The sequence below is a fragment of the Papilio xuthus genome, unplaced genomic scaffold, assembly GCF_000836235.2.
Source record: "Papilio xuthus unplaced genomic scaffold, Pxut_1.1 DF825017.1, whole genome shotgun sequence".
NCBI classification, from domain to species: Eukaryota; Metazoa; Arthropoda; class Insecta; order Lepidoptera; family Papilionidae; genus Papilio; species Papilio xuthus.
In genome coordinates this window covers 6,225,305-6,251,867 of record NW_013533632.1, presented here as the reverse complement: position 1 = coordinate 6,251,867, position 26,563 = coordinate 6,225,305, and the positions used below count along the sequence as shown (strand labels likewise).

Here is a 26,563-nt window from a genome sequence, read left to right as displayed (position 1 = left end):
GTCGGTGGTCATGTACAGGAACCCAAAAAGCCCCGGGACCCTTGATAATAAATGATACAAAAAAAGGTCGGGTGAATGAGTCATTTAATTAACGTTAAGCGCAATCACAACAAAACAGTAAAATCAAACGCTAGCGTGCACTTAAATAGCGCAGCGCCATCTAGTTCTTTTAGAACGAAACTTATATTTTTATCAATATTGTACTTTTTATTTGCTCGTGAACAATATGCCTATTTTACAATATTAATTGCATATATGCATTTTATGATGTTGCAATGTATCAATTCTTTTGATCAAATATGACCTTGAATTGTTTCGTCCTACTTGCGATGTTGAAATAGTATGCTTGAATAGGTCTTGCAGACAAAAAATTTAACTAAACTGTAGCTCCATTGTTGTACTGTAAAAACATCTATTCAAATGTTTGTTATACTAAAACCTATTCTAAATTTGCTTTACATTGACAATGATAAATATTTAACAGGAATAATAATTATTGTGTGTAGAATTTATAATTATGAAAAATGTACATACATTGACTTTTTTCTTTTTATCTATAATTATAGACAAATGGCCTGTCTAATATTTTTTCCAATTCTCCTATTGTCTTTTGTTTCATGATCATTCATTCTAATTTGATATAAGAATTATAAAACTAATTTGATCACTTCATTATTCCTTTTCTTATCTGTGTCTTAACATTGGATTTAAAAAAAATAGATTTTTTCTTCACGTAATTCAATCTATTTTCATTTGTAATGTAGGACTTCGGGGGATTATTAATTTCAATTTGATACTGAATGTTGATTCTAATATAGAGATACATCTCTAATAGTATTAAAGTATCTCTAGTACTACAATACTCGAGACTAAATATAATAGATATCAAAATTGATTGGTGGGTGTATTAAATCAATAGAATGATCGAGAGTAATGCACGCAAGTTTAACAACATAATGCCCGGCCTCAATTGCATCTGTGCGTGTTAAATGTCCAATTTTCGCGGCGCTGCCAATCTTTGTTATGATTTGTTTTTATCCTGTGTATGTGAACTACTGATTTTTATAAATGGACAGGTTATTGCTTAGAATTGACAGCTTTTGTTTCGTTCCGACTTAAACGCACATGTTGAAGTTCCTGACAGTTTCTATTACTAGTTCAAATCGTCACTCCCGCCAACATAAGTAATAATCAAAATGTCACTGTTTTTTAGCTTGTCCATGTATAGAGTTTAGTGATATGTTCATATGCTGAACGATATCAAAACATGTGCATTGAAAAATACGATCACAAAAATGTAATTTCGTGGAAAATGTAGGATTTAACAGATATTTTCCCTCGAAATTAAAATTCGAGTGAAGAAACTGTTTATTCACGTTTTTCATTCCTCTAGGGTGTAATAAAATTCGTAATAAAATACACAGTTTATATAAAAAAAAACAAATATTTTTTTTATTAAAAAGAATTCGCTATTATTTTACTATATTTTTTTTATAAAACTGCGTACGTTGCGTGTGCATGAGCGAGTTTCATATACGCAAATATAGTTTTAAAATTGTGCTTTATTATTACGATGAATAAAAGTGATTCATATTTTACATAAACAGTATTTTAAAGCCTTGAAAACAATATTAATTGCGAAATATATTTAACTATTGCAAGTTAAGTGATGTGCACTCACGTGTTTATCTCAAAAGACGTGTTATCTGTTATTCTTTATAAACGATGATGCATGTTATAGTCCGACTAATTTGTCCGACCCGGTGGGCGCATTTGAACTAAATTCAATCACTGTCTAGCGCCTCTCCGTCAATGTAAGAGCCATACTAGACTTGTCGTAATGAAACTGTCTGGTCATCTGTTTTCTAGTATGTCATTTTCAATGACTACTAAAAGAAGCCAATTTTTTTTATATATTTTCTAAAATAACTAAACATGAAAATAACTACTTTCATCGGACCAGATACGTATGTCGGACTATACGCTCTTGAGATCCAATTCATGTTGTTACACATCCGTATGCAAATTTGAGCACGTTTTTAATTTCTTTCTGTACATTGTTGAAAACATTTTTATTAATAATTTCAAACATGAAAAAGCTTTTTTCGCGTCTATCTACGCGACTTGATTTCAATCGAAATCGATTGGAATCCAAGACCTGTAGGTATTGCAGATATCATAAATTTAAATTCGCAAACGCGAAATTATAAATGCTTCTATAAAGTTTGAGATTGGAATTCTTTGAGGAATACTGCTGCTGGCTGGCGAATGTTTGAAAAATGGTCGGTATGTTAACTGTAGTTGGCATCTTTTTGTATTACGAGTGCATTGTAGAAGTCGAGCTTTGTAAATCAGAATTCATTCATAGTAGATGAAGATAACTATTATCTTGTTGTTGAGTAACGCATTGTCCCTACCAAACTGACATAAAAATGGCAGTGAAAGTGACTTGTGAAAGTGCTTACGATGTTAACACATGATTTCTTCACTATTCCATTAAAGTTTATTTAACGCTTTACGTAAATGCGTAAATACGAACGATTTTAACAATACGCAGTTGATATGATTGTTCAATTTGGATATCTTTACAGTATTTAATGAATAATCTGAATCTTTGTTATTTTTTTTTCAAATATTTAAAGATGTATAAATTTGTCAATACCAATATGGAATGGTCAATTTGCCCTTTTACTTGAAACTTTAAATGATTGTCAGTATTCAAAAACTTGATATATAATATTGTTATATTATTCATTAATTTTATATGTAATGGTAGTTTTGTGTTATACAATGCGAAGTGCAATGTTTATTAGTGCTTGCAATGAGGTCGCGTATGCTTTAAATAGAGTATGAAAGAGGGGAAATCTCGTAACGGCCTATTCGTTTGTTTCATCGGATGACCATGAATATTTTAGCAGCTATTGCGAATTGATTTATATCCGGAATGTATGCTTTGCGTAGACCCCATAGTTACCTGTCTTCGCGGAGTGTTGAAAAGATTTACCCATGTGTGTAATTGGAAGCAGAGTTCCACTTTTCTGCTGTTGAGTAATCAGCTTGCTAAGTTAATAATATTTTAAGTTGGTATATATTTTGCTATTAGTTAATAATAAATGATATTATACTTTCACAAGCACATTTCTACGTGATGTTTTTGGATACATTCTACAGATAAAAAATTGTTTTACAAAATATATGTGAATTGTGAACTTGTCTTATTCCCACGTTAGTTACGCGTTTCGTATTTCTGAAGTTAAATCTGATGTCGAATCATTTATCTCAATGTGTTTAATTTTCTTGTTTTAATAACAGTACAGTAGATCCAATTTGCTCCTCTGTATTTACGAGTTGAAAACTATATAGGGAGTCACTTTAATATTTCCACGACTTCCTTCGCTCGAAATTAGTTATGCGTTCCGAAGTTTCATGACAATCCGAGCCATATAAGACAAACAATTGATATACACATGAGAAGTTTTTTTTTCGTCACACTTTCGCGAAATATACAATGTTAACTTATCATCATCTTCAGTCTTTGTCTGTCCACTGCTGTCATAGGCCTTCCCTGATGCCTTTCATTATCACGAGTTACTTCAAATTATTTATGACCTGTGTTCGCTGTACCTTTTGGTTGACATCTCTGATGAATATTTGATATGTCCAACTTATATTACGCGTTGCTTTTATCGGGAAATATTTAATTTTAATATGTAATTTCATATTTTAATTATGCTGTATTTAAGTTTCTGTGTAAAGTGTAACGTGCATAATATTAAACTGCAATTTCGCTGTAGAACAAAAGTCCGCTTGCAACTTATGAATGTATTTTCAAAAGCGAATTTATTTGTCGCAACATCAAAGGCCTTTTGACGCGACAATATTTCGTCGAAATGTAGCGCGTTGGGTATCCGCTTTTCCTAGTAAAATTGAGAGGACATCTAATTGTCAAAGGGGTACGTCGACTGGATATTTTGCAGCGTTAAAGCTTTTGTTTAACTTGTGCAATTACACTGTTTCAATGTGTTAAATATCCACGTTTACGTGCAGCCCGGACTCGCATATCGATTTTGTACGACTCTAACAGAATATTCGTACATGTCCATTTATTACGAATGTTAAAATGTTGACTTTCACATTTTTTTTATTTTCATTACATGTCCAAAAAAAACGTATTCATAATTCGAATTGCCGCATCCCTCTCCTTAATATTTCTTTCATTTATTTTTTGTATTTCAAGAATATAAAATTAACGAGATTTATTCTTTGTTCCAGTATTGGTTGTGTGTGGTAGCATTGCTTTGTTCGGGAATTTTCTTTGCCGTCATCAACCTGTATTGGAAAAAAGGTAAGATGTCTTTAAAATTAACAATCATTATTACCGTAATAATAATTATGAATGTAATGTTGTTTAAATATAATTGACTAATTCCATAGTAGCCTATTGTAATTGACATAAAATAAAACATTGGAGGGATAGCAAAACAATTTTTATTGTTTCAAAAATAAATATTACTCTTTGTCGTCATACATTTGAATATATGAATGTAATGATTACCCTGTGTAAACTTCGTGTAAGTCTTCATTTATAACTAAATAGTTAGAACAGGTTTCGACGTGTTTTTGACTAATTTAAAATTGTTTTCGCTATTCTACATTAGCATTAAATGTAAACATATCTATGTTTTTTTGATAATCAAATTCCATAAAATAATACACACATCAAAATTTTTTGTCGGATTATACTTAATACATTTTTATAAATGCGTATGTTATGCGTAGATGGCTCAGGGGTTTCAGTACTTGACTTGTAATCTGCAGGTCCCGGGTTCGGATCCCGCAATCTACCAATGTGTTTTTCGATTTACGTATGTACTTTTATCCGAGTTTCTTTCGGTGATGGAAAACATCGTGATGCAAAATGCACATATCTGAGAAGAAATTCAAAGATATGTGTGAAGTCAACCAACCCTCACTGGGCCAGCGTGGTTGACTATGGCCTAGTCACCCCGAACTTAGGGTAGGCTCCGAGCCCCTCGGTGGGGACGTATAGTGAGCTGATGTATGTTTAGATGGATGGATGTTTGTTACAACGTATCTCCAAAATAGCTTTACGGATCTCGACGCAATTTCTACTTACTAAGATTTTTTTAATTCCACTTAGACGATTTCGCGGGTAAAGCTGTTATGATTAAAATGTTTATATCGAGTGTAGTTATTATCAAAGATTTATAAAATATTCTATATATTTAACATGCAAATTTAATTTTTTCCGTCCACCGACATTTGATTGCGCATTTAATTATCGTCACGAGGAAACCTTAACTCAAAGGAAACTAGTTTGATTGCCTCTCGTAGACTAGACTAGTCGACTCGTAATACAGCTTCACTGAGGATGACAATCTTGGTATTTAATAATAGCATTCGCATTGCAGGGTTCATTCTTTTGAAGCTTTTCTTTGAAACACAACTCCGTTAAGAGTTTTGTGACAAAGGCCTTTGTTAAACGGTAGATCCGTATAATACAGATATGGTCCCGTTTTTTCGATAAGTCATGTAATTAAAAGTTTGACGAAAATTAGCTATTGTTGTTTTGCTTATGATTCACAATGAATGATTCTCCGATTTACTTTGAAGTAATCTGCATATAATTTGTTGGGACTATCAACTCCTTAAAATGCCTGTGAGCATCTGAGGTTCCTCTGGTGTTGCGGATGTATGCCGTTAGATCAATTAATATAAGTCAGTATACTGTTCGTTTGTAATGTTCCTAATAATGCATTTAATAAAATAATCGATAAAGGTTTAGTTGTGGGCATAAACTCGATAAACGGAATCGTAAATTATCGGTCTTTGAAGCTTAAATATATACGTCCATTGTTAAAATTTTACCAATTTTTATTATTGATTCAGAATATCTTTGAGCAATTCTCTATATTAACTTTTGGCAATTTTCTTAAATAGGGGGTATTAAGATTTTGCTTGGCGTATTAATGGAATTTATATATATTTGTATTTCGAGATAATATAAGTTATAAGAAATATACGAAAAAAATATTATTAATTTTCCCCTCGTCCATAATGATAACGTCGATACCTAGAATATCGTTTAGATATTTTTTTGCCAGTCTGTCTGGCAAATTGAAATATAAGAGGATTAAAATTTACTGAGAAAAAGTAGAAGTTTATTTCAATAACGGCTTCATATTTTATATTAATAAGTGAACAAATTATTAGGCACTTCAAATATATAAAACGAAATATCGACAAGAGAGCTTTCTACGCAAGTTAAGTAGATTTTATTAAATTATCTTACTAATATTATAACTGCGAATGTTTAGATGGATGGATGGATGGATGTTTGTTTCAAGGTATCTCCAGAGCGGCTGAATGGATCACGATGTAAATTGGCATACATATAGTTTTCCTCTAAATAAAAAAAAATATTACTAATATTAAGTATGTATCACACAGCAGTGAAATTGAACCGGGCAACCGCGTGCCCTTTTCGTTTCGGTGTGATTAAAGTTTTCCTTTATTTAGGTTTGCGGCTGTGTGTTACTGCCTTTAGTCTAGATTCGTACGGATTCATTTTCTGAAACGTTTAATTTACAAATAGAATAAAAAGTACGCGTCAATTGTTTTCTCAATAATACTTCGGTATTTTTTGTAACATTGAATAACTACAAATCACAATGGATGTTTGTTACATGTAACATAAAAACTAATGTGTAAATTGTTTCCAGTGTTGACAATATTTGGCACCAGTGTATACGGCGGTGCGGTGATAGCTACTACCCTCGATTACTTCTTCGAAAGGATGATGATGCTTAAATGGGTAAGTCAGTCTTATTTGACTTTGATAAAAAGGTATTATCAATTGATACATATATATTATATATTACGGAGTATCGATAAGCTAAGAAACTTCGATTCTTATTAATTGTTACAGGCCATATATTAAAAGTAAAACTTACGATTTATATAGGTTTGGTAATTATTCTGTTTTTTGATCATTGGCTGGAAGAAGCTTTCTCTGCTATCGAATATTCATGCCTAGATAACAGTGCGTCATTTGATTCATTTCCATAGACAAACTATGCGGCCGTGTTAAAGTGCATTGCCTCTTAAAGTGGATCGTTGAACATATTTACATATATGGATAGATTAGAGATCAGATTATTTAAACTTGATATGTGTATTTGATGTACTTTAATTACACACATATGTATATATCAATATGATCGATACGAAAAAGTCCAACAATCAAAATTACTTTTGCAGACGTCTAGGACAGAGGTTGGCAACCTTTCTGAGATTGAAAACCTTTTTTAACGAGATTGAATTCGTATACATTAAAATGTTTTTTGTATTCATTTTAATATGTTTTCAAAGTTATTATGTTTAGAATTGAATATAATTTTAACGTCTAGAGAGCAATAAATACGTTCTAATTGGCCGTAGGTTAACAACCAGATAACAAAAATTTCTGTTACCAATTATATTTATTATAGCATTAGCTTTAGTAGCATTCATGTGAATTTGAGTAGAAGAAGCGAGAAAAGGTTTATGCAAAATTAAGCTCCTTTCATTAAAATTATTAGTGTTTAATTATAAATATTAATTTGTCAGCTATGGGAGCGTGCTAAGCTGGAGCCGGCGGTGCCCCCACCGTGCCGGCTCTCCTGGCTGACGCTAGCCGCTTGGCCAGCCGCTGCCATCGTTGGCCTCACTGCCCAATGCGCGCTCACCGCCACTGGAATATACCATGAGCAAAGTAAGAATATATAAGAGTAAGGCATTTCTGGCATAAATGCGAAAGTTTAGATGGATGAACGGATGGATGTTTGTTAAGAGGCTTCTCTAGGACATCTCAACGGATCTTAATGAAATTTGGCATAGATGTAGAACGTAGCCTGGAAGAACATATAGGCTACTTTTAAAGGTTTTTTTTTATCCCTCGCTTCGTCTTTCCTCCAATAAAGCATAAGTCGCCCTTATGCCTTATTGGAGGAAAGACGAAATTATTGAAGGTCCGATTTTAGTTGCGAGTAGTACTATAAGATGTACCTGTTTGCAGGTATAAGTGCTCAAAAACGACGACTGAAGGCGCAACAAGCTCGGCCGGTGACTCGTGAGCAACGCGCCGAGATGAAGCAACGCAAGTACAGATACCTCTATCAAGTCCGCACAGCGCATGGTGACGTCATCTCACAGGTGATTTAACAAAATGTTTTTATGAAGAAAGAAAAGAAAGCTGTTCACTTGATGTTAATTGAAGTCACTTTGTAATGACATTGAAAAGCAAAAAGACTACCCTTTAGGACAAAGGCATCATCCCACTCACAAATGTAATGAAGAAGCGTGAAATGGAGCCAATTTATATCACAGACCTTCTCGCCATTTATGACCACAAGCTATTAAAAATGTTCGTTTAGTTACTGAATAACAACAAACAACAATTTTTGTGGAGGCGCATTCGTCAACGCGACGTTCACCCGTTGTCGACGCGTAGACGCTTCAAGGTCAAGTTCGTGTTTAATTAACATATACAATTGTTTTATTCCAGTCGTACGTTCAAGCTTTGCAGAAGAAGGCTCAATGTGGCAACTGGAGCGGCGGGGGAGCGGGCAGCGGCGGTGGGGAGTGCAGCACGCTGCAGAGCGACTCTACACATCTTACTGTAGTCGCCGGATCAGAGCACGCTCCTCATACAGACTCCGATGATGACCTCAACCAGATACGCGCCGCGCATTAAACACGGTAATAATCATCATAATTATTATTATCATTATCATTGTCATCATTATCATTATCATTGTCATCATTATCATCATTATCATCGTCATCATTATCATTATCATAGTGTTCTAGTAAATTTCAACATGTCGAGCTCTTTGGGTTTTTTGTATTCAACCCTTAACGTCGATGTTTTTGAAATCTCGTTCGTCGAAAGCCATCTTTATTCTCGGTCTTCGAAAGCCGTTGAGTCTTTCTAGAGATACCTTCAACAAAACACTCACATTTATAATATTAGTTTGTTAATACTTGTCAATAATCTGTCTTGTATTTCCTGTTTCAGAATAAAAAGAGTTTCGATGGAGATACGCAGCTATGAAGATTTAATTTCATTCAGTATTACCTTATTGAGACCCAATTGTATTATTCTAAATGTAGTTATAATATCTTTTAATGGTATATTTGAATTTTTTATGCCACTTGATCGTATTATGGTTCTAGGCCTATAATACATAATTTATTTAATCTATTGCCAAATATTAAGTAGACTAATTATTTTATGACTTTACAACTTATTTAAATTCCCTACGAAATGATAATAAAAAGGAAAACATTTTAATCATATATTTTCTGTATGATATAGAAATCTTGCTAATTGTCTTTTTGAGATTCCATTATTAAAATAATATTTGGACTTTTTGACTTGAATTATTAGTGATATTTACATTTTATTTGTGATAATAATTTAATTATTCACTGCCATTTATAAGTAGCTTTTTAAATACTTCTTTAGATTATTCGTCGTTTGTTCGTTATTCTCAGTGTTTTGGTCTTGGACTTATTTAAATTGTGATTACACGTAAATATAAAAATAAGGCTAAATAAATACGTTTGGTAGACAGTTGAAATTTAAAAAAAAAAGCTCTAAAATGATAATAAAATTGTTTATAATTTTATTCTATGAATAAAAGATATATCAAGGTGTTTGGCCTTGTAAATCAATAGGATTGGCTTAATACCCTTGACTGAACAATTTATTATAATTACGTTTTATTTCAAATGTAAACATATTTAATAATGATTTAATTGTTTAATAGTTCCGTGGCATTGCTTTCCCTTGTCCTTTTCTTTCTGTGTTCATTCTGGTCTCATAACAGTTAAGATCCTGGGAGTTTGATTCAAGGTCATCGGTTTAATTAACGGGTCAGCTCTTCTGAAGAGTATAAATGTTACTTTTAGTACCGATTAATTATCGGTGAAAAACGTGTTAATTATTTAAATACAATTATATTTCAGTTGAATGTTTTTGATAGTTCATTTTATGCTATTTTCAATGCTAAGCATTTGTTTTTTTTATGCAGAAAGATTTATTGTGAATAAAATCCATCCGACCGTGATGTTAATTAAGTGTTAAATATAAGGGCGAGTTTCCACTGTCGATACGTATGTGTCGGTACCATGACCGACAAAGTTATCTGATCCGGATGACATAAGTCAAATTAAATTATGACAGCTCACTAGCGCCACTGGTAAAAATGTGTTACAAGGTCTTTGTCGTATTTGTCTTTTTATCTATAACCATCAAGGTTTTCTACAACCATGTAGGTTTTATATATTTATGACAAAAATGCGACACCAGCGCCTCTCACCGGATCAGATAATTTAGGTTTATCAATGGCAGCTAACATTCCAAAAATACGCACAATAAAAGATGAAAGCATTAAATGCAAATGTTTTAAAATATCTACATCGGTCGGGTGTGATACGTACATTCTATTCAGCGTGTGATATGTTTTTTTTTTATATTTTGGCCAAAGTTTATTTTAGTTACATCAGCTGTTAACAAAGAGCCATGTAGGGATGATCGATGAACGTCCATTTTACGTAAAATTACACAGTATTTTAAAATAATTTCTTTAGTATTAATTATGCAATGAAACGTTTTTTAGTAATTTGTCATCAATCCTTTGTATTTGATATAGACAAGCAATTGCCCGCGACTTCATCGCCGCGGAATTAAAAAAAAGGCTAGTCTATATCACCCATAGTGTAACTTCCCAACAGTAGAAGGTTTTTTCTAAATCGGTTTAGTAGTTTCACAGCAACAATAAAATGTTTCCTCTTTATAATATTAGTATATATTAACATACATCGTATATTGATTTCATTAAAGTTATTAAAACTTTTTAAAAATTTAATAAATATTATTTATTAAAAACTTTCAAAAACATCGACCATCCCTACCGCAATTTCTTAAGTATTTATAGATATGTTGCGAATATTGATTAAGTTGAAATGTAAATGCCGAATAGCCGAATGTACTTGGCTCAAAAAAATTTTTGCTACTTATAAAACATTTTTTTTCGAGTATTAATCAATTTTTAATTGTGTATTTAAGTTGCAATGGAAGTTAATGTAGATTTATCAACAATATTAATATTATAGTTGAACCTGGATAAACAAAACCTCGATAAGGAAGAGAAATATCGCCGTCACTTAAACTCTCGCTTATCCTGGTTCAACTGTATTGTGAACTATGCTAGTTTATTACGGCTATTTGACAATATCAAGTGCACAATCTGTCGTTTCCCCAAAAAGGGTTTTTGATTTTTTTTTTATAATTAAATTGTTGATTACCAGAAACTCAAATATTCTTTTATCAGATAATTCGTTTGCCAGTAAACTGGTCAAGTTTAGATGTTAAGGGGAATTTTATAAAAATTGTGGTATTAATCAATGAAGGAAAATCATGTTGCAAAAGTTGATGAAAAATCGTGTATATATTGTAATCATAAGATAGACTTAGGTAGAGTAGGTATTATTTTTGTGGTAACATTACGAAGGATTTAGTTTCGATGTAAGTTCTATCCACTCATCCGCTCAATGTCTAGTCTTACATATTCTGGATTTTTTCTCCATATTTATATTTAATATTGTAATCGATTTCTTAATAATCATATATAATCATATTTTGTATATCACTCATATTGCCTTTTAGATTTATAGTCGTAAATATTTGATATTTAAATATTTTTTTAATCTGTTTAAAAATCTTACCATTAATATTGGAATTATCTGTCGTATTTAATTTTGTTTAATTTAAGAATCATATTGTTTAAATGTCATCATGTTTCGCTTTCCTATTAGAATTATTGTATGTTATTTTTTTATTGTTATTCTTATTTGCACGTGATTATAAATTTGTATCCTTTACTTTAATATGATTATTTACCTCATCAATTTGTTTTATTTTTTTTTCACCATCAATCATATATTTTCGTCAAATTTCATGAAAAATTCTTTCGAGTATTGTATAAAATTTGCGACATTATTCACTTTTTTGATGACATTTCTAGTACATGTCTCATTACAGTGCAAACTCAGTTTCTTATACAAACTAGTAATACAATATCTTCGCTTTAACTGCATTAGCATTTACAAAATCAAATGTTTAATAGATGTTATTTTATTCTACCCACCGATTCCGCTTAACGTCGAAATAAATATAATAAATCTACCAAAATAATTGTTCAAGATAATTCTTCAATATAATAAATATTAAGAAAGGTATTCTATAGATTATTATCCTTCATGTAGTTAAATGTCTAATACAAACAAACTAATACTCGGATTTCAACCCGATATGGGTTTTTTCATTATAACATCAGTTGCTATATCTACGCCATTTTAAACTAGGCATGCGGTTTCCTTTCTAGCACTCAAGAATTTGCTTATTAGACGAAATATTTTAACTCTGATCCCCTCCACCGAAACATCTAAACAAAAACATATTTGCTATCTCTATTTTTAAAATAGAATGAGAGGACAATATCAGTGAAAGTCAACGTTAAGAAATTTACTTTACTATATCTTTAGTTTCCCATTTTGTCGCAAATTACCCCATTTGTAAGAATTTTGGATTAACCACGCACACAATTCATAAATAAAAATTCTATAATATTAATTTGTATGGCTAGAATCATATAGATAATACGGGAATTCATAAAAAAAATAGTTTATATGGCCATTATGTCTGCCAATTTTTTGACAAGATTATTAAAATGTATATGTAATAGCAATTTGAAACGTACAAAGCATTGTTTTTTGCTAATAAAATTAAAAACCACTAAAAATTCAATAATAGAATATGTTAGTTTAACTCTAATTAACGATAAAAAAGTATAGATAAAAAATTACAAATGTTGCCATTGCACTATCGAAGTTTTTGCCACTAAAAAATTTTTTTCAACGACTCTAGATCGGAACAGTACAATAATTAGGATTATTAAAACTATACAAAAATTGCATTTAACTGTAACCATGGGTTTCCACTGCGGAAAGATTTGTTTAAAAACATATTGTTTTCTTTTTTTTTTCAAAGTTCTCTTTGAACGGAGAAGGATGGCGATTTGTTTTTATGCAGTAGTTTCTGCAATGGAAACGCGTGGTTTAAATGTGAACACTGCCAGCCTTAAGACTTGTTTGTTTTCTCTCTGACTTGTGATATCACAAAGTACAACTTAAAACAATATATTACATACTTACCTGAGTAGTTATTTGGCTCCTGTTCTAAATACATATAGGGTTATAATAGCCAGAGCATTTATAAACAGTAATTTTATTAAGTCTTTTTTTGTGTTAATGCTCTTAAAGAAATATTGAATAAATTTTTGATATAAAATACCATAAATAATTATAACATATTTGGGCTAAAATATCTTTACTATCAGTCGAAATTATAGATGTAGATTTTAACCACTGATATAAAAAAATATACCGCGACGACCATTTACTTAAATACTTATTTGGCTAAACGCTATTATGAGTGTGCGACAATAAAATATTTGTACTTAATTGCTCAGCAATAATAAATTAAAGAACGAAGTAATAATTTGATAAATTAAGTCGTTTGTCAGTGATATTTGCGGCAAAATTAATCGTATTATACACATAATAATATATATGTATCAGAGACAGCTTCACAGCAATATTGAAATACATCGATGTGTAGGTAATACATATTTTTATAAATAAATAAGCTATTAAAATGAATTCTAAATTGATTTCAGGCAATAATGTTCGTACTTAAATATTTAGAAGATGGTAGAATGTTAAGATTATACGATGTGTACAGACGCCATTGATATTTCGGCATTCTTTAATTATGATTGATGTACACTGCTTAGCGTTAAGAATTAACTTATATGCAGCATGTTTTACTCGTGCACAATAACATTATACCCGAGACTCATGACGTCAGCGGCGTTCTTGTACAGCTGACGAGAATATACTTAGCAAAGATACTTTTGTTGGTTATTGTAGGAACAAGGACGCACGCAATATGGGAAGGCACGACATGAGTTGTTAGGTGCTTAGCACTTTATATGCACGAGTTTTTAGGTCGAATATGATCTAAAAAATACAATCATGTGATCGCTAATCATATATTCAGATTGTAATGTATTTATCATTTCACTTTATTTTAAGACGTTATATTATATTATGTATGATACATTTATAGTATGTATGTATATACGGACTGCAGAAATGTGCAAGGTACCGTCGAATCGAGAATGGAATACGTAAAATAGTTTCCGAGTTAACGGAGTATAAATTTGAAATTAATTTTAATCTACATATGTTGTTTGATCTAGATTCGTAACCACAAATCGTCCGGTCCAAGAAGCACATATGTGAATATTAATCTTTTCCATGTATTATCATTATTAATAAATGTTTAATTATTAGTATTAGGCAACTTAGGAAGTGTTGAGGAATGGAATTGAAAGAAGAACTTAGTGTTTTTTCTTTCTGGAAAGAATTTGTTAGGAAGGAAGTTTTTTCGTTGTTCATTTACGTATATCTTTCGTAGTTCTAAAATTAAGTGAAAATTGTATGAGATCGTGATAACAAAATTAGGACGCCAATATTTTTCAATGGAATTATAATTATAAAGGATATATATTGGAATTGAATTGGAATATTTAATGAGTATTTTATTCCGAAGTGTATTTTTGTTGCGGCAGAGATTAAGAAAAGTCGGCTTATTATGTTATATTCCTTAGTTTAGGATTGATGGAATTAAAATGAAGACTTTAGTATCATTTAACAGTTTGATTAATATGTACTCTGTATATTTTTCTAGCGTTGAACAAGTTCTATATATTGATACAGGAGAGAGGTACAGTTGAATACAAACGTTTATAAAAAACTACGAAAATATTTGTAACGCGACGTAAACGTTACGCACTGTACTTGTAAACTTGGGTTTCCAATGCCAAAATATCTTCACAAAACATATTGTTAACTCTGTTTTCTCAATAAGAAAAAGAGTAGACAGAGAAAGAAGTTTCTCTATTTAGGTATTAAATATAAACGTACATGGCTGTTTCTGTTTTGACATTCTGACCTCTCTCCTGTCGGCCTAGCGCGAATATTTGCGACGCGTGCCTTTACGTCATCGACAAAACATGTCAAAATTTGTATGAGATGTGTTAGTGTACTTTACACCCGGTAGGGGCGCTGCACAAATTATAGTGACTTTTAATACACATTTTGTCGATGGCGTTACGAAAATGTTCTCACGAATATTCGTTTTATGTCCTCTGTTCTCAAATGAATGAATAACAATAATTGTAAATGTTACATAATTAATACTACTTATTAATACTTTAGGACTGATGTCCTTTCTTGCCAACATTGTAATCTATGGACTTTATTTTAATAAAATATTTTGTTGTCATCTCAAAAATGTTGTTTATTTTAAACTGTTTTAACCAAAAAGGTCAAATAAACTGAAACAATAATTTAAATACTTATAACATTTATTCATTATACTTACAATACTTTGGTTTAAACTTTCAGTGTAGGTAATAATTTAGATTTTAAATGTTTTTCATCATCACATACACGAACAAATTTATATCTATATTTAAAGATTTATTAATACATTTACACAATAATCATTAAGGTATATACCTTTTTAATTTTTCGCTTAATGCAGTCTTTAAAACATTAAGCTATTTAACAATTCAAGGTTCAATGTTAAGGCAACACGATTAATTGTTATTGTTTATACCGAAAATTAAATACAGATTTATAAACTTATGTACTTTAAAAATGATATGAAATACGGCTATAAAACATCTCAGTTAAATCTTATTTTATCAATTTATTGCGATTTTGGTAAACAACAACAATTAACTTCAGTTTGCAACATTGTTAAAATAATCTCTACAAAATTCGCCTTTTACATTAATATTAAAAAGGCTCAAGAGATGTTTATTTAAAAATCCTTTTCAATTGAAGCAAATTGTCAACTTAATTCATATACATGTCGTTATTTCTTCAACGTAAGACGAAGGGAATATACCATAGTTTCCATTTAAATCGCCAGTCCACCACACATCGTCTTGTTTATCATAAATGTTTATTACATCACCTGTTAAAACAAATATAATTAAGACAAAAGCAATTTATAAACCATATGTCGCAAGCTAAAATACAATGTATTTAGAACTTAGAGATTAAAGTATCTTATATCTCGTTTCAAACGATTTCTTGAGTACTTACGTACGTACGAAACTTGAACGATTTCCCGTGGGTTTCGTAGACTAAAATCACTAATTAAAACATGTTGTTATCTCTGTTAGTTCAAAAATTACGATAAGAATGACGATATATTTTATACAGAGATTTTGGTCTGAGAAATCCACAGTTAATGATCATAGTAGTATCAAATGAAACTATTTGGACGCTGACCTCTTTGTGAAATATGTGGTATTATAACTGGCTTGATAGAATATTATATTTTTTATAATTAATTTGGATCCCAATAGTAATATAATTAACTTTATAAATTTATCTGCCGGGAATATAACCTGATTTGATAATGTTAACAAACACAATAACGAGTTCATAGCTGAATTAATCATAATCTGTAATATACACAAAGTATTGCGTTTTTATAATGTACTTTCGCGTTGCAATTTGTGTCAGAAGAACTGTTCTGCATTTAAAACGTAACAGTATTTTGTAATCGACGAAACGGTGTGAATATTGACTCACAATTCACTTCCTGACATGCAACACATTCTGTAGATGAAACAATAGGTTTATCTTGTTACGCGATGCATGTTAAATCACATTTTGAATAGTAATTTGTAGAAATTATAATAAACTAGCTGTCGCCCGCGACTCCGTCCGCGTGGATATATAAACTTAATTAGTGTAGCCCACCCATCCATCCATCCACATCACATCCATCTAAACATTCGCATTTATAATATTAGTAAGTTAAATAAAAAGCAGCTCTTCAAGGTATAAATTAAAAAAAAAAAGAATAAATAGTATCCTATGTCCGTCTCCTGGCTCTAAGCTACCTCCTCACCAATTTTCAGTCATATCGGTAAAGCCGTTCTTGAGTTATAAATAGTGTAACTAACACGACTTTATATATATATATATATATATACATAGATGAAAATAATAGTTCCATTCAAGGGTCTGCGGTCTAATATTACAAATACCTCAACATCAAGCACTTTAATTTGTCCACTTTAATTTAAGAAGCTATGTTAAATTCTAGTATACTTTTCTGCAATGCTAAGACAAACGAAATTAATACTAGGTCTTCTATTAATGACAATAGTTAATTAAGATCTCGGAAGAACACAGTTTTATAAAAATGGCGCAAGCTGTTATTACGAACCTGGTGCCAATGTTAGTTCGTCATCCATTCTAGCCTCGTAAGTGTACAATGCTCTACATCTTCCAATATATTTCTGCGCGGCCTCGTCGTTGCTTCCGTTCTTTTCGAGCTCATTTAAATCAGTCGAACTGCCGCTTTGTGAAGAAAATTCGTCTGTAAAGTTTAATATTGGATCGTCTTATACTTTTGGAGAACAAAAAGTATTGTCAGTGCGAATACATGGGTATGAATTTTCTTTTGATTAAATAACGTAATGTTAATAAACTCACGTGATATTTTTAATTAGTTATGTCAGATAACCCAAAAATTAGAATTAAATTACATGAAATATTAGACTTCTTAATTGTATTAATATAGTAAGGATAAATTTACCAAAATCGCTATCATGTTGATTAGAAAGTCCGTCTCCAGCACCGCGTTCACTCCAGTCTAGTGGACTCTCCGGTGGAGGGGGAGCTTGGAATTCAGGTACCTTCATCGGTTTCGGTGGTTCAGGACAAACTGGAGTAGTTGGTGCACTTTTTATCTCCGTATTCTTTCTAAAAGATAAATGCTCTATCCGTAGTTTACTTGATGCTCTGCTCATTATCGAATCACGTCTCTCTCTTTCTTCACCTCCGTTTACACTCTTTAACAGAGCTGTGTAATTTGGTTGAAGATTTCTATTAACTTCGTCCTGATAATCCTTTTGAAGCCACGGAGGTACCTGTAAAAAGTTTAAGACGACGATTGTTATAACCAACTTCGTACAAAACATTTCAACAACTCAACAACTTATTTTGCTACTAAAAATCTAAAACAGGACTGTGATAATCATGTTAATTAATTGAGTAAATGTTTGAAACATATGCAGACAGAGCGTGACCGCTTTGGATAAGTTCAAAACGTTGTTACATCTCATCAGTCACAAGTAGGAACCCGTATCATTGAATAAATCCTGTTCATTGTAATGATCAATATACATATAGCACAGATTAAGTATCCAATAGAAAACATTCTATATATAGCTTACTTTAAGAATGCTCTGCTGTAGACCCTGCTTGTCTCTAACGATCTGTATGTGCGTAGCTAGAGGATGTTGAACAGGAGAACGGCTATCGAGTTCGCTTAGACTTGCTGATATTTTATATCGAACTGCTTCTAAATATGTCAACATTGATCGCATCTGGAAACAAATCATTAAGTGATAATGCAAAGGTCTAACTAGTGGGTAATCAAAAAATCCCAACTAACTAATAGTTTCTACTACCGATGAAGAATACTAATCAAATAACACATCATATTTAAATTAAGTCCAGTCGTTTACGTTCCAGGAGGTCAAAATTGAACTGAAATTGACTGCCGTCATACCTGTATACATTTGTTTTGTAAAGAGAATATGAGGGATGTGAGTTAATATACAAGTTTATCGACAGTGGAAAGTTAGGTAGATATATCAGAGTCAATCTTACGTGGAACAATTTATCGGCAACGTTCTGTTGTGAATCGTCACCTCCGAATGTAGGTGTTTGTTTTATTGCCATCGACAACTTCTCCAAACCTTGCTTCGACTTACGTTCCCTGTCTATATCTTGTTTTACTAATTGTAGAATCTTCAACAGAGCCTGTAAAACAATTTGTTTGATCGCATCGTAAATGTTCGCTGATTTTTGGCTCCACATATAAGTTAACGGAAAACATGTTAGACTTATAAACTTTTTAATTATTGAATTTATTGATTAGTAAAATACTACGCACTTGTTTACGACGTTCCCTGTTCATCGCGAGAGTTGTGTGTTCGCAGTAAAAGTCTGGTAAGAGTTGTTCGCTAGCGCCGGCCGGTGACGATCTCACGCCGCGGACAACGCGCATATCTACGTTTGCGTTCGCATTCTTTATTGGACCAACTAATGCGTTCGTTGCCTGGAATTAAATGATTATTATGGGTTTTATAAATAAGGTCTTGATAACAATTGCGTCTGATGTTAATGTAATGTGATCGCAAGATGGAAGATTGATGATCAGTCTTTTCTTTTATATTTTTTATTTTATAGATTTAGAATTTTTTGATAAGATCAAACTGTAATTTTGCAAACTCACCTCCGCTAGCTGTGACGGCACTGCTGCTGTTAACCTTAAGTAACAGTCTGCGGATATCTTTAGTTGCGCGAGTCTCTCTTCCTCGAGGGACTCCAGCATTCCGGCGCCTTTCACAACACTGGTCTCCCATTCTAGCCTGAACAATAGCAAATTGTAAATGTCCATTCAGACGTATCGATTGCGTTAATCGAGTAACACCCACCTCGCTCGTTCAGCTTGAACGCACACATTATAGTAGTCGACTTCAGTCTTTTTAACGGCGTCTTCTGTCTTCCTCTTCTTAACTTGAAGTTTAGCGGCGTCTCGCTCGCTAGTGTTGTTAGCCAAGCGTTCCGCTCGTGCCGCGCTTAGAATCGAATGTGGAATGTGGCCAACACTTGAGCTACGTGACATACGGCTGCGGACAAATAGAAACCCCCTAATGATTCAACTATGAAACCCTTGTATGAATCGCAGAGCGCACGCATAGCAACATTCGCAACTGTAATCGCAACGCAATTATACTAAAAGGATCCTTTTAGACTACGCTTCAATAGATACCGATCGATTTTTAAAAGCTAATCGGTTTCTATGACAATATCGCAAGTTATCAGACCTAATATCCAATGTGGCGTCTTGGAGTTTCTCGTTCTCTCTCGCAGCGGCGTGTGATTGTCGCTTCGATTTCGCTTCTGCTGTTCTCCAGTCAGTTAGGGTCCGAGTTGTTTTGTCTACGTTCCCTTCGATCTATAGTAAGAAGCAAAGAATAAGAATCAAAATGTACACAATCAACCAATAAATTGTATTGATTCAAATCATATAGATTAATTACCTTCTTTCTTAATTTTAGTTGACTTTCAATAAAATGTTTCATTGGTTTAACCAGCTCTTCTGACATAGCGCTTGAGTAGTTCCTGCAATATCATTTTAAGATAAATTTTAACAGCAATATTAATAAATGTAACGCTATGATACTTTCATATACTAATATCTATAATTAATTGCAGTTTCAACAACAAAAGAATAATCCCAATTACATATTATATTGGGAAATAAAACTATTTTAATATAAAATGCGATCACTTGAATTAATATTACCTATGAATTTCCGATCTCTTTTCCATTTCAATGGCGACATGTTTCCAGGCTTCTGCACAAGAACCAACACTTTCTTTGCACGCTTTAGTTAACTTCGTACCAAGTTTCGCAAGACATTTCGAGTAGTAATTTTCTGCTTCAACCCTGTAGGGAAATTATTTATTTTGAATTGGTAAAGAAATTAATAAAGCTTTATAACGATCTATCCATTAAACGCGAGAAATATATCTGTAATCATCTTTTATAAAGAAAACTAATGGTTCAAGTAATGATGGATAATTAGGTAACATTTATTTAATTAGACCGAAACGTAAGTAATATTTGGCACGGAAATTAAATCACATTAAAAGCAAAGACCAATAAAAGTAGAACGCATCATTGATTGAAAACGAATAGCCCGGATTTAACGGGCATTATTAAGTTTATAGCGTTTGTGTAGACGAGTTACTCCGAGAAGGCGATCGATTGAGTCACAAACAATAATGCATTGTTTTATCGCTCCGTTGGAAAGTAAACGTTACAAAGAAATTCTGATAAGATTACTTATCTATTGCGTGACTATGTCACTTCAGTATATATTCTAGTGTTTTAAACTTAAAGAGAACCGCTTGTCGTCATTATTGTTGCAAAATCTATGATTGTGTGTTAGTATTATTTTGTAATATTCGTAACATAACTATTGAACAGTGATTAAATTACATATTTATATTTATAATACCAACTAGATAAAATAAATTCCAGCTTGATACCTTCACGCGTTTATGAGAAAAAGGGTCTTGTTAGTCAGACAGACGGACAACAAAGTGAACCTATAAGAGTTCCGTTTATTTCCTATGAGGTACGGAACCCTAAAAGTTAGTAGCCTATCTATCTCCTGCAATAATTAAAATATTTACCACATTCGGTATCCAATTTTCATTAGATATTCAGCAAATTTTAGTGACTAATTTGGTTTTAAGTGATAGCTATCACGGACATTCAATTAATTGTTTTTTTTTAGTTGTTGATATTTTAAACCTACCTTTCCTGCAGTATTGCTGTTAATTCTTTGCTAAAGTCACTGCCTTGTTTGACGTAACGACGAAGTTCATCGAATCCATTTTGTGCCTGGAACAAAAAAAAATATTACTTGTAGAGTTTATGAATACGATACGAGCATTATCAAATTAAACGTCATCATGTGAGGACCACAAGTTGACCTATTGAGATAAATAGTATAACCAAAACCAATCAAAATATATGTATACTATATTACTTTACTCTTTTGAACACTTACAGTTTTTCATAAAACATTATATGTAAAAGAAATGAAAATAGATGTTAAATAATATATTTGAATGTTAAGGTGCGATTGCACGGTGCTACTTTCCCTGTTCGTAGAATCGCGCGCCATGGAAACGCGTCTTTATATGCACCTGTTAGAAACGTGTCTATGATATTCGTGTTACCTACCACACCGCATCGTCGGCAAAACTTACGTGACAATGACACGCGTGTCAATACATGACTTGCGTAATCTAGACACGTGACCTTTTACTACTTTAACAAATTAAACAAGTCGTAGAAAAATATTTATATGTAAGTAACACATTTAAAACATTTTTACACATCCCAATCAGTAAAATATAAGTAAATATCTACTGCATATTACATACTACTTTAATAATCATGTAAAAGAAAGCGTCAATAGCCTAATGGTAAAGGGTACGGATTTCCGATCACGAGGTCGGGGGTTTGAATCCCGGCATTCGACTATTGTCCTAAACCATATCCTAGCACAAGTCTAGAGCTTAGTTGGAATGGTAAAAAGATATATTAGTAAATTAAAAAAAAATCTGTTAATATTTTTATTTAAAAAAAAAGGTTACAATAATATAACAGCTGTCTTGTATTACAAGTGTACGTAGCAATGCATAGGCATGTGTTAATTTACGTAAATATTTTTTCAAATACAAATTTCGAAGATAATGTAAAATTATGTACATTACTTATGTTTCATGGATAGTGCCACTATCGGCCCGTATTCAACAGCATTCTATCGAGTCCTTGAAATTGACAATTACCTAGTTTAATTGACATTTATCTTTGCATTTTTTACTTACGGATGTTCATGCTAAGGTTATGACCTAATTTAACAATTCCACCATCAACAGTAACTTCATATAAATGGTAAAAAAATTAACACAAATATATAATAGTTTAGAATTCAAATTAATTTGCTAGCACTGGGGGGAAGACAGGGTTATGTGGGATTTTACCAACTTTAACCCCCGTGGTGGAGAGCTTCGAGTGCAATTGAAGAGAGTTCCGTGATCCTGGGGCTCGCACTGGAACCCTCAGCACTTAACTACGCACGATACGACTCTAGTCGTGCTCCATAGTGTTACTGCAACGTAAGACCATGTTATGTGTCTTCTCAGGATCATTTTGGTTGACGATTAAGACCACTACTCAACAGCCAATGGTTCCATCCATAATGAGTTTTCTGAATCTATAAAATTATCTTTCTCTTGTTAATGACAATGAATAAAAATATAATTGACCTTTATTGAATTATTTCAGTAATTATTGTAACATCGACAAAATCGACCTTCGTTGTAATTGTTAACGCGAATCCACTCCGCAATAGTAAAGTTAAATGTATTCTTTGCGTGCATTTAATTATCTGCAATGGATTTGAATCATCTTTTATTATTGAAACGAGATTTCTTTTTCAAGCAACAATTGAGATCTGATTTTAATTTCAATAATTTAAGATTTTTAATCAATTATTTGATTATAATGATTAAAATACGCGTGTTTTACAAATGTGAGATCAAATTATATTACAATTAATGAACTGAAAACATCTTTTTAATATTCAAGGATTGTTAACTATCAAATAATGCTAATACTCGAATACTATTATTAATTTTTTTAGTAATAACTAATGCGATTTTATAATCAAACAAGCTGTTGCCCACGATTCTGTCCGCGAGGAATTAAAAAAAATATGTGTTCATGCAGATTCTACATCTATGGCAAATTTCAACGAGATCCATGCAGCCGTTCTGGAGATATCTTGTAATAAACATCCATCCATCTAAACATTCGCATTTATAATATGAGTAAGATTTGTACGGACAGGCAGACAAGCAAAAATAAAAAAAATGCTTATAAGCAACACAAACATGTTTTTTTTTCGATATTAGGTACAGACAGACTGTAATTAATAAAGTTGAAGTGGCAATTATATATTAATTGTAATAGATGATATAGGCTCTAGCAATACTAATTTTCTAACATACGTATGGTTTTATTAAAAGATCCGATTACAGAGTCATAAATCTCTCGAAAGTATAATTACCGATAAACAATCTGTTAACTGTTTTTAATCGATATAAATATTCAGAACGTTAGTTGACAAATCTACTTTGGTTTTCTGGTCATGCACAACACACATATACGTTAATAGATTAAATGATACTATCAATACGTATATTATAATACAGCATACACCATAGCTTTCTTTGGAACCTTACTTTCTCTACAAAGAAAAATACACCTAAGGATTCAAACCATAAGGTTCATATTACATTACTTGCTGGTAACACTTGGGCCGATTTCAAAAAGGCAAACGCATGAGTTGAATGCGACGATTGCGCGTTTCCGGCCGCTCGGGAAGTGCTGCCATTACGAAATACTGTCAGACAACATCACAAATAGAAAAGTATAAATAAAAACTCTATTTTTATATCTTCAAGGAAGTACAAACAAACAGGTTGGGTTCAAAACATATTATGTTTTGACGGCAATAAATATCAGGCTCATATTGATCTGGATCTGTCGCAATATACATAGATGTAAACAAAACAAAAAATCAAAAAGCATTTTACATGTAATTAGTCAAGTTGAGAGAAATTAAGAGTGAAGCTACAATAATTATCATAGAACTGAAAATTTCTAGGAATCTGAACCTTTTCGCTTAATTTTACTGCCTGTAGGTATTATCATATAGTTGTATGATTTGATTTTAACATGATTTTTCGACAAGGAAAGGCTTAGAACTTGTTTCTGGTGTTAGAATATTATATGGAATGTCTTTGGTACTAAGACGGTAGGTATTTTCCGATAATTGGTAGGCTTGATCATAACTAGGTATAATTTCATCACAATGGAATAGTTGATATCGGAAAAATAATTGTATAAAGACATTTTTGTTAATTTTACTTATTTTATTAACTTAGTATTGAGGCAAAATGTTATATACTTGTTACCACTAAACTCCTGAATAGATAAATAGATATGATATTAGGATATGAAGATTACATGCTGATATTGCGTAGACTACTAACTCTTTGTTTAATACTACGCGGACAAAGTATGGGCGACAGCTAGTCTAGAATATTGTCATTGACTGTGCGTAAAATGTTATGACAGCGAAAGGTTTTGCAAAGGAGATATTCATTAACTTTCCCGGACATTACAGCGTGCGGCAACCGCGATAATACGAAGTGCCAACAGAAAATATTGATTTTGAAACGTGCTTGTGAGACAATCCACAACTTGTAATTATTTATTTATCAGGAAATAGACGCTGTACGATAGACCACTCGCCAATCACGTTTTTGATTCAATAACATACTATATATAACGATAATATGGCAATGCGGAGGAACGATTTCTCTTTTTTATTCTTTTAACACTTTTCCGTACTGTGTAACACTGGATTACGTTTCTAACCGTCGGTTTCTGAGACCAAAATCTCTGTATACAACATATCGTCATCTCTGTACCACTCTTTGACATAGAGAGATAACAATATGTTTTAAACGGAGACTTTGGTCTTAGAAACCCACGGTAAGTGTACAGAAAGTAGTTATTTTAGTGACAGTACTACTTCGAGGAACAATCCAACAACGTAACACACAGGCAAAGAATGGTGGGGTTTTAAAGACGAAATATAAAAAAAAAACTTTTTTTTTGTTGTAGGTGACAATATGTTATTGCAGAACTATTTTTTGCAGTAGAAACATGCGGTAAGTATAACAACATGTGGGTGGATAAAGAAGAAGCAAAGCATTTTTCTTGGTGAGGAGTATATGCATTTATCTCAATGAAATTCGTGGTACTAATTCTGCGTTTACATAATTTTTTTTTAAACGATCCACAAAGCAATGAGTAACGCTAACATTTCGGAATTACTTAAGAGCGATGTCCAAATTATTAAAGATGCTGAAATCGTTTTGCAAGCGGAATCCGTGACGCGTGGACGACGGTCTCAAGACGAGGTATGTATTTTTTGTTGCTAGTACAACAATCGACAATATTAATTTTTAATACAACAAAAAACTATTTATCTTTTGTCCTGTCGTAAACATTGAGTAAAAATAACCAGAAATAACTTTAGCTGCGATAGCTTTTAATGTTTGATTTACGAGTATATGTTCTTAGTAATACAAAAACATGAAAATAATATAATGTTACAATCTTACTAATATTATATATGCGCATGTTTAAATGGATGGATGTTTGTAGGTATCTCCGCAACAGCTCAACAGATCTCGATGAAAATTTGGCATAGATGTAGAACATATTCTGGAAGAACACTAACGAAGTTTTATCTATTCAGGAGTTTTATGGTCACTAAAACTAAAAGCGGTAAAAAAACTGTAACCTCAGTCTACTCTATAAACGTATGTAGATTACGAATCTTTCAGTCTCCCTGGATTAAATAAGATTAATGTGGATCTTTCAAATGCGATGTTACATAAAAATTACTTTCACCAAAATTTTCTGAGAATCTAGTAAAACATTACCCAATTAAAACAGTTGGAACACTTTCACTCTCAAAACAACGCAATGTTCTTGTGAACCACTGATATTTTTATTCACTTAATGCCTAATAAAACATCGCGTTATGTGCGAATTTTTTGTAACACAATTTTACCGAGACCCTAATGATCTTTATAATGTCTATAA

At 32.1% G+C, this 26,563-nt stretch overlaps 2 protein-coding genes across 3 annotated transcripts in view; one reads left to right on the top strand and one right to left on the bottom strand.

Moving 5' to 3' along the window:
• LOC106126114 (transmembrane protein 198) overlaps positions 1-8,760 on the top strand; it is a 10,681-nt gene extending 1,921 nt beyond the window's left edge. Inside the window, exons 5-9 of the mRNA XM_013323580.1 lie at positions 4,238-4,345; positions 6,744-6,835; positions 7,630-7,774; positions 8,078-8,214; positions 8,567-8,760. Coding sequence (XP_013179034.1) covers positions 4,238-4,345; positions 6,744-6,835; positions 7,630-7,774; positions 8,078-8,214; positions 8,567-8,755 — 671 coding nt within the window. The 3' untranslated portion in view covers positions 8,756-8,760. The remainder of the gene's footprint in view (positions 1-4,237; positions 4,346-6,743; positions 6,836-7,629; positions 7,775-8,077; positions 8,215-8,566) is intronic.
• A 6,836-nt stretch (positions 8,761-15,596) lies between these two features.
• Nost (Nostrin) overlaps positions 15,597-26,563 on the bottom strand; it is a 41,214-nt gene continuing 30,247 nt past the window's right edge. For both annotated transcript variants that reach the window (XM_013324034.1, XM_013324033.1), the window contains exons 3-14: positions 21,624-21,709; positions 20,603-20,746; positions 20,337-20,418; positions 20,121-20,251; positions 19,728-19,922; positions 19,526-19,661; positions 19,184-19,348; positions 18,898-19,050; positions 18,459-18,611; positions 17,819-18,152; positions 17,447-17,599; positions 15,597-16,177 (exon numbers count right to left, since the gene is read on the bottom strand). In XM_013324034.1, coding sequence (XP_013179488.1) covers positions 16,062-16,177; positions 17,447-17,599; positions 17,819-18,152; positions 18,459-18,611; positions 18,898-19,050; positions 19,184-19,348; positions 19,526-19,661; positions 19,728-19,922; positions 20,121-20,251; positions 20,337-20,418; positions 20,603-20,746; positions 21,624-21,709 — 1,848 coding nt within the window. In that variant the 3' untranslated portion in view covers positions 15,597-16,061. The remainder of the gene's footprint in view (positions 16,178-17,446; positions 17,600-17,818; positions 18,153-18,458; positions 18,612-18,897; positions 19,051-19,183; positions 19,349-19,525; positions 19,662-19,727; positions 19,923-20,120; positions 20,252-20,336; positions 20,419-20,602; positions 20,747-21,623; positions 21,710-26,563) is intronic.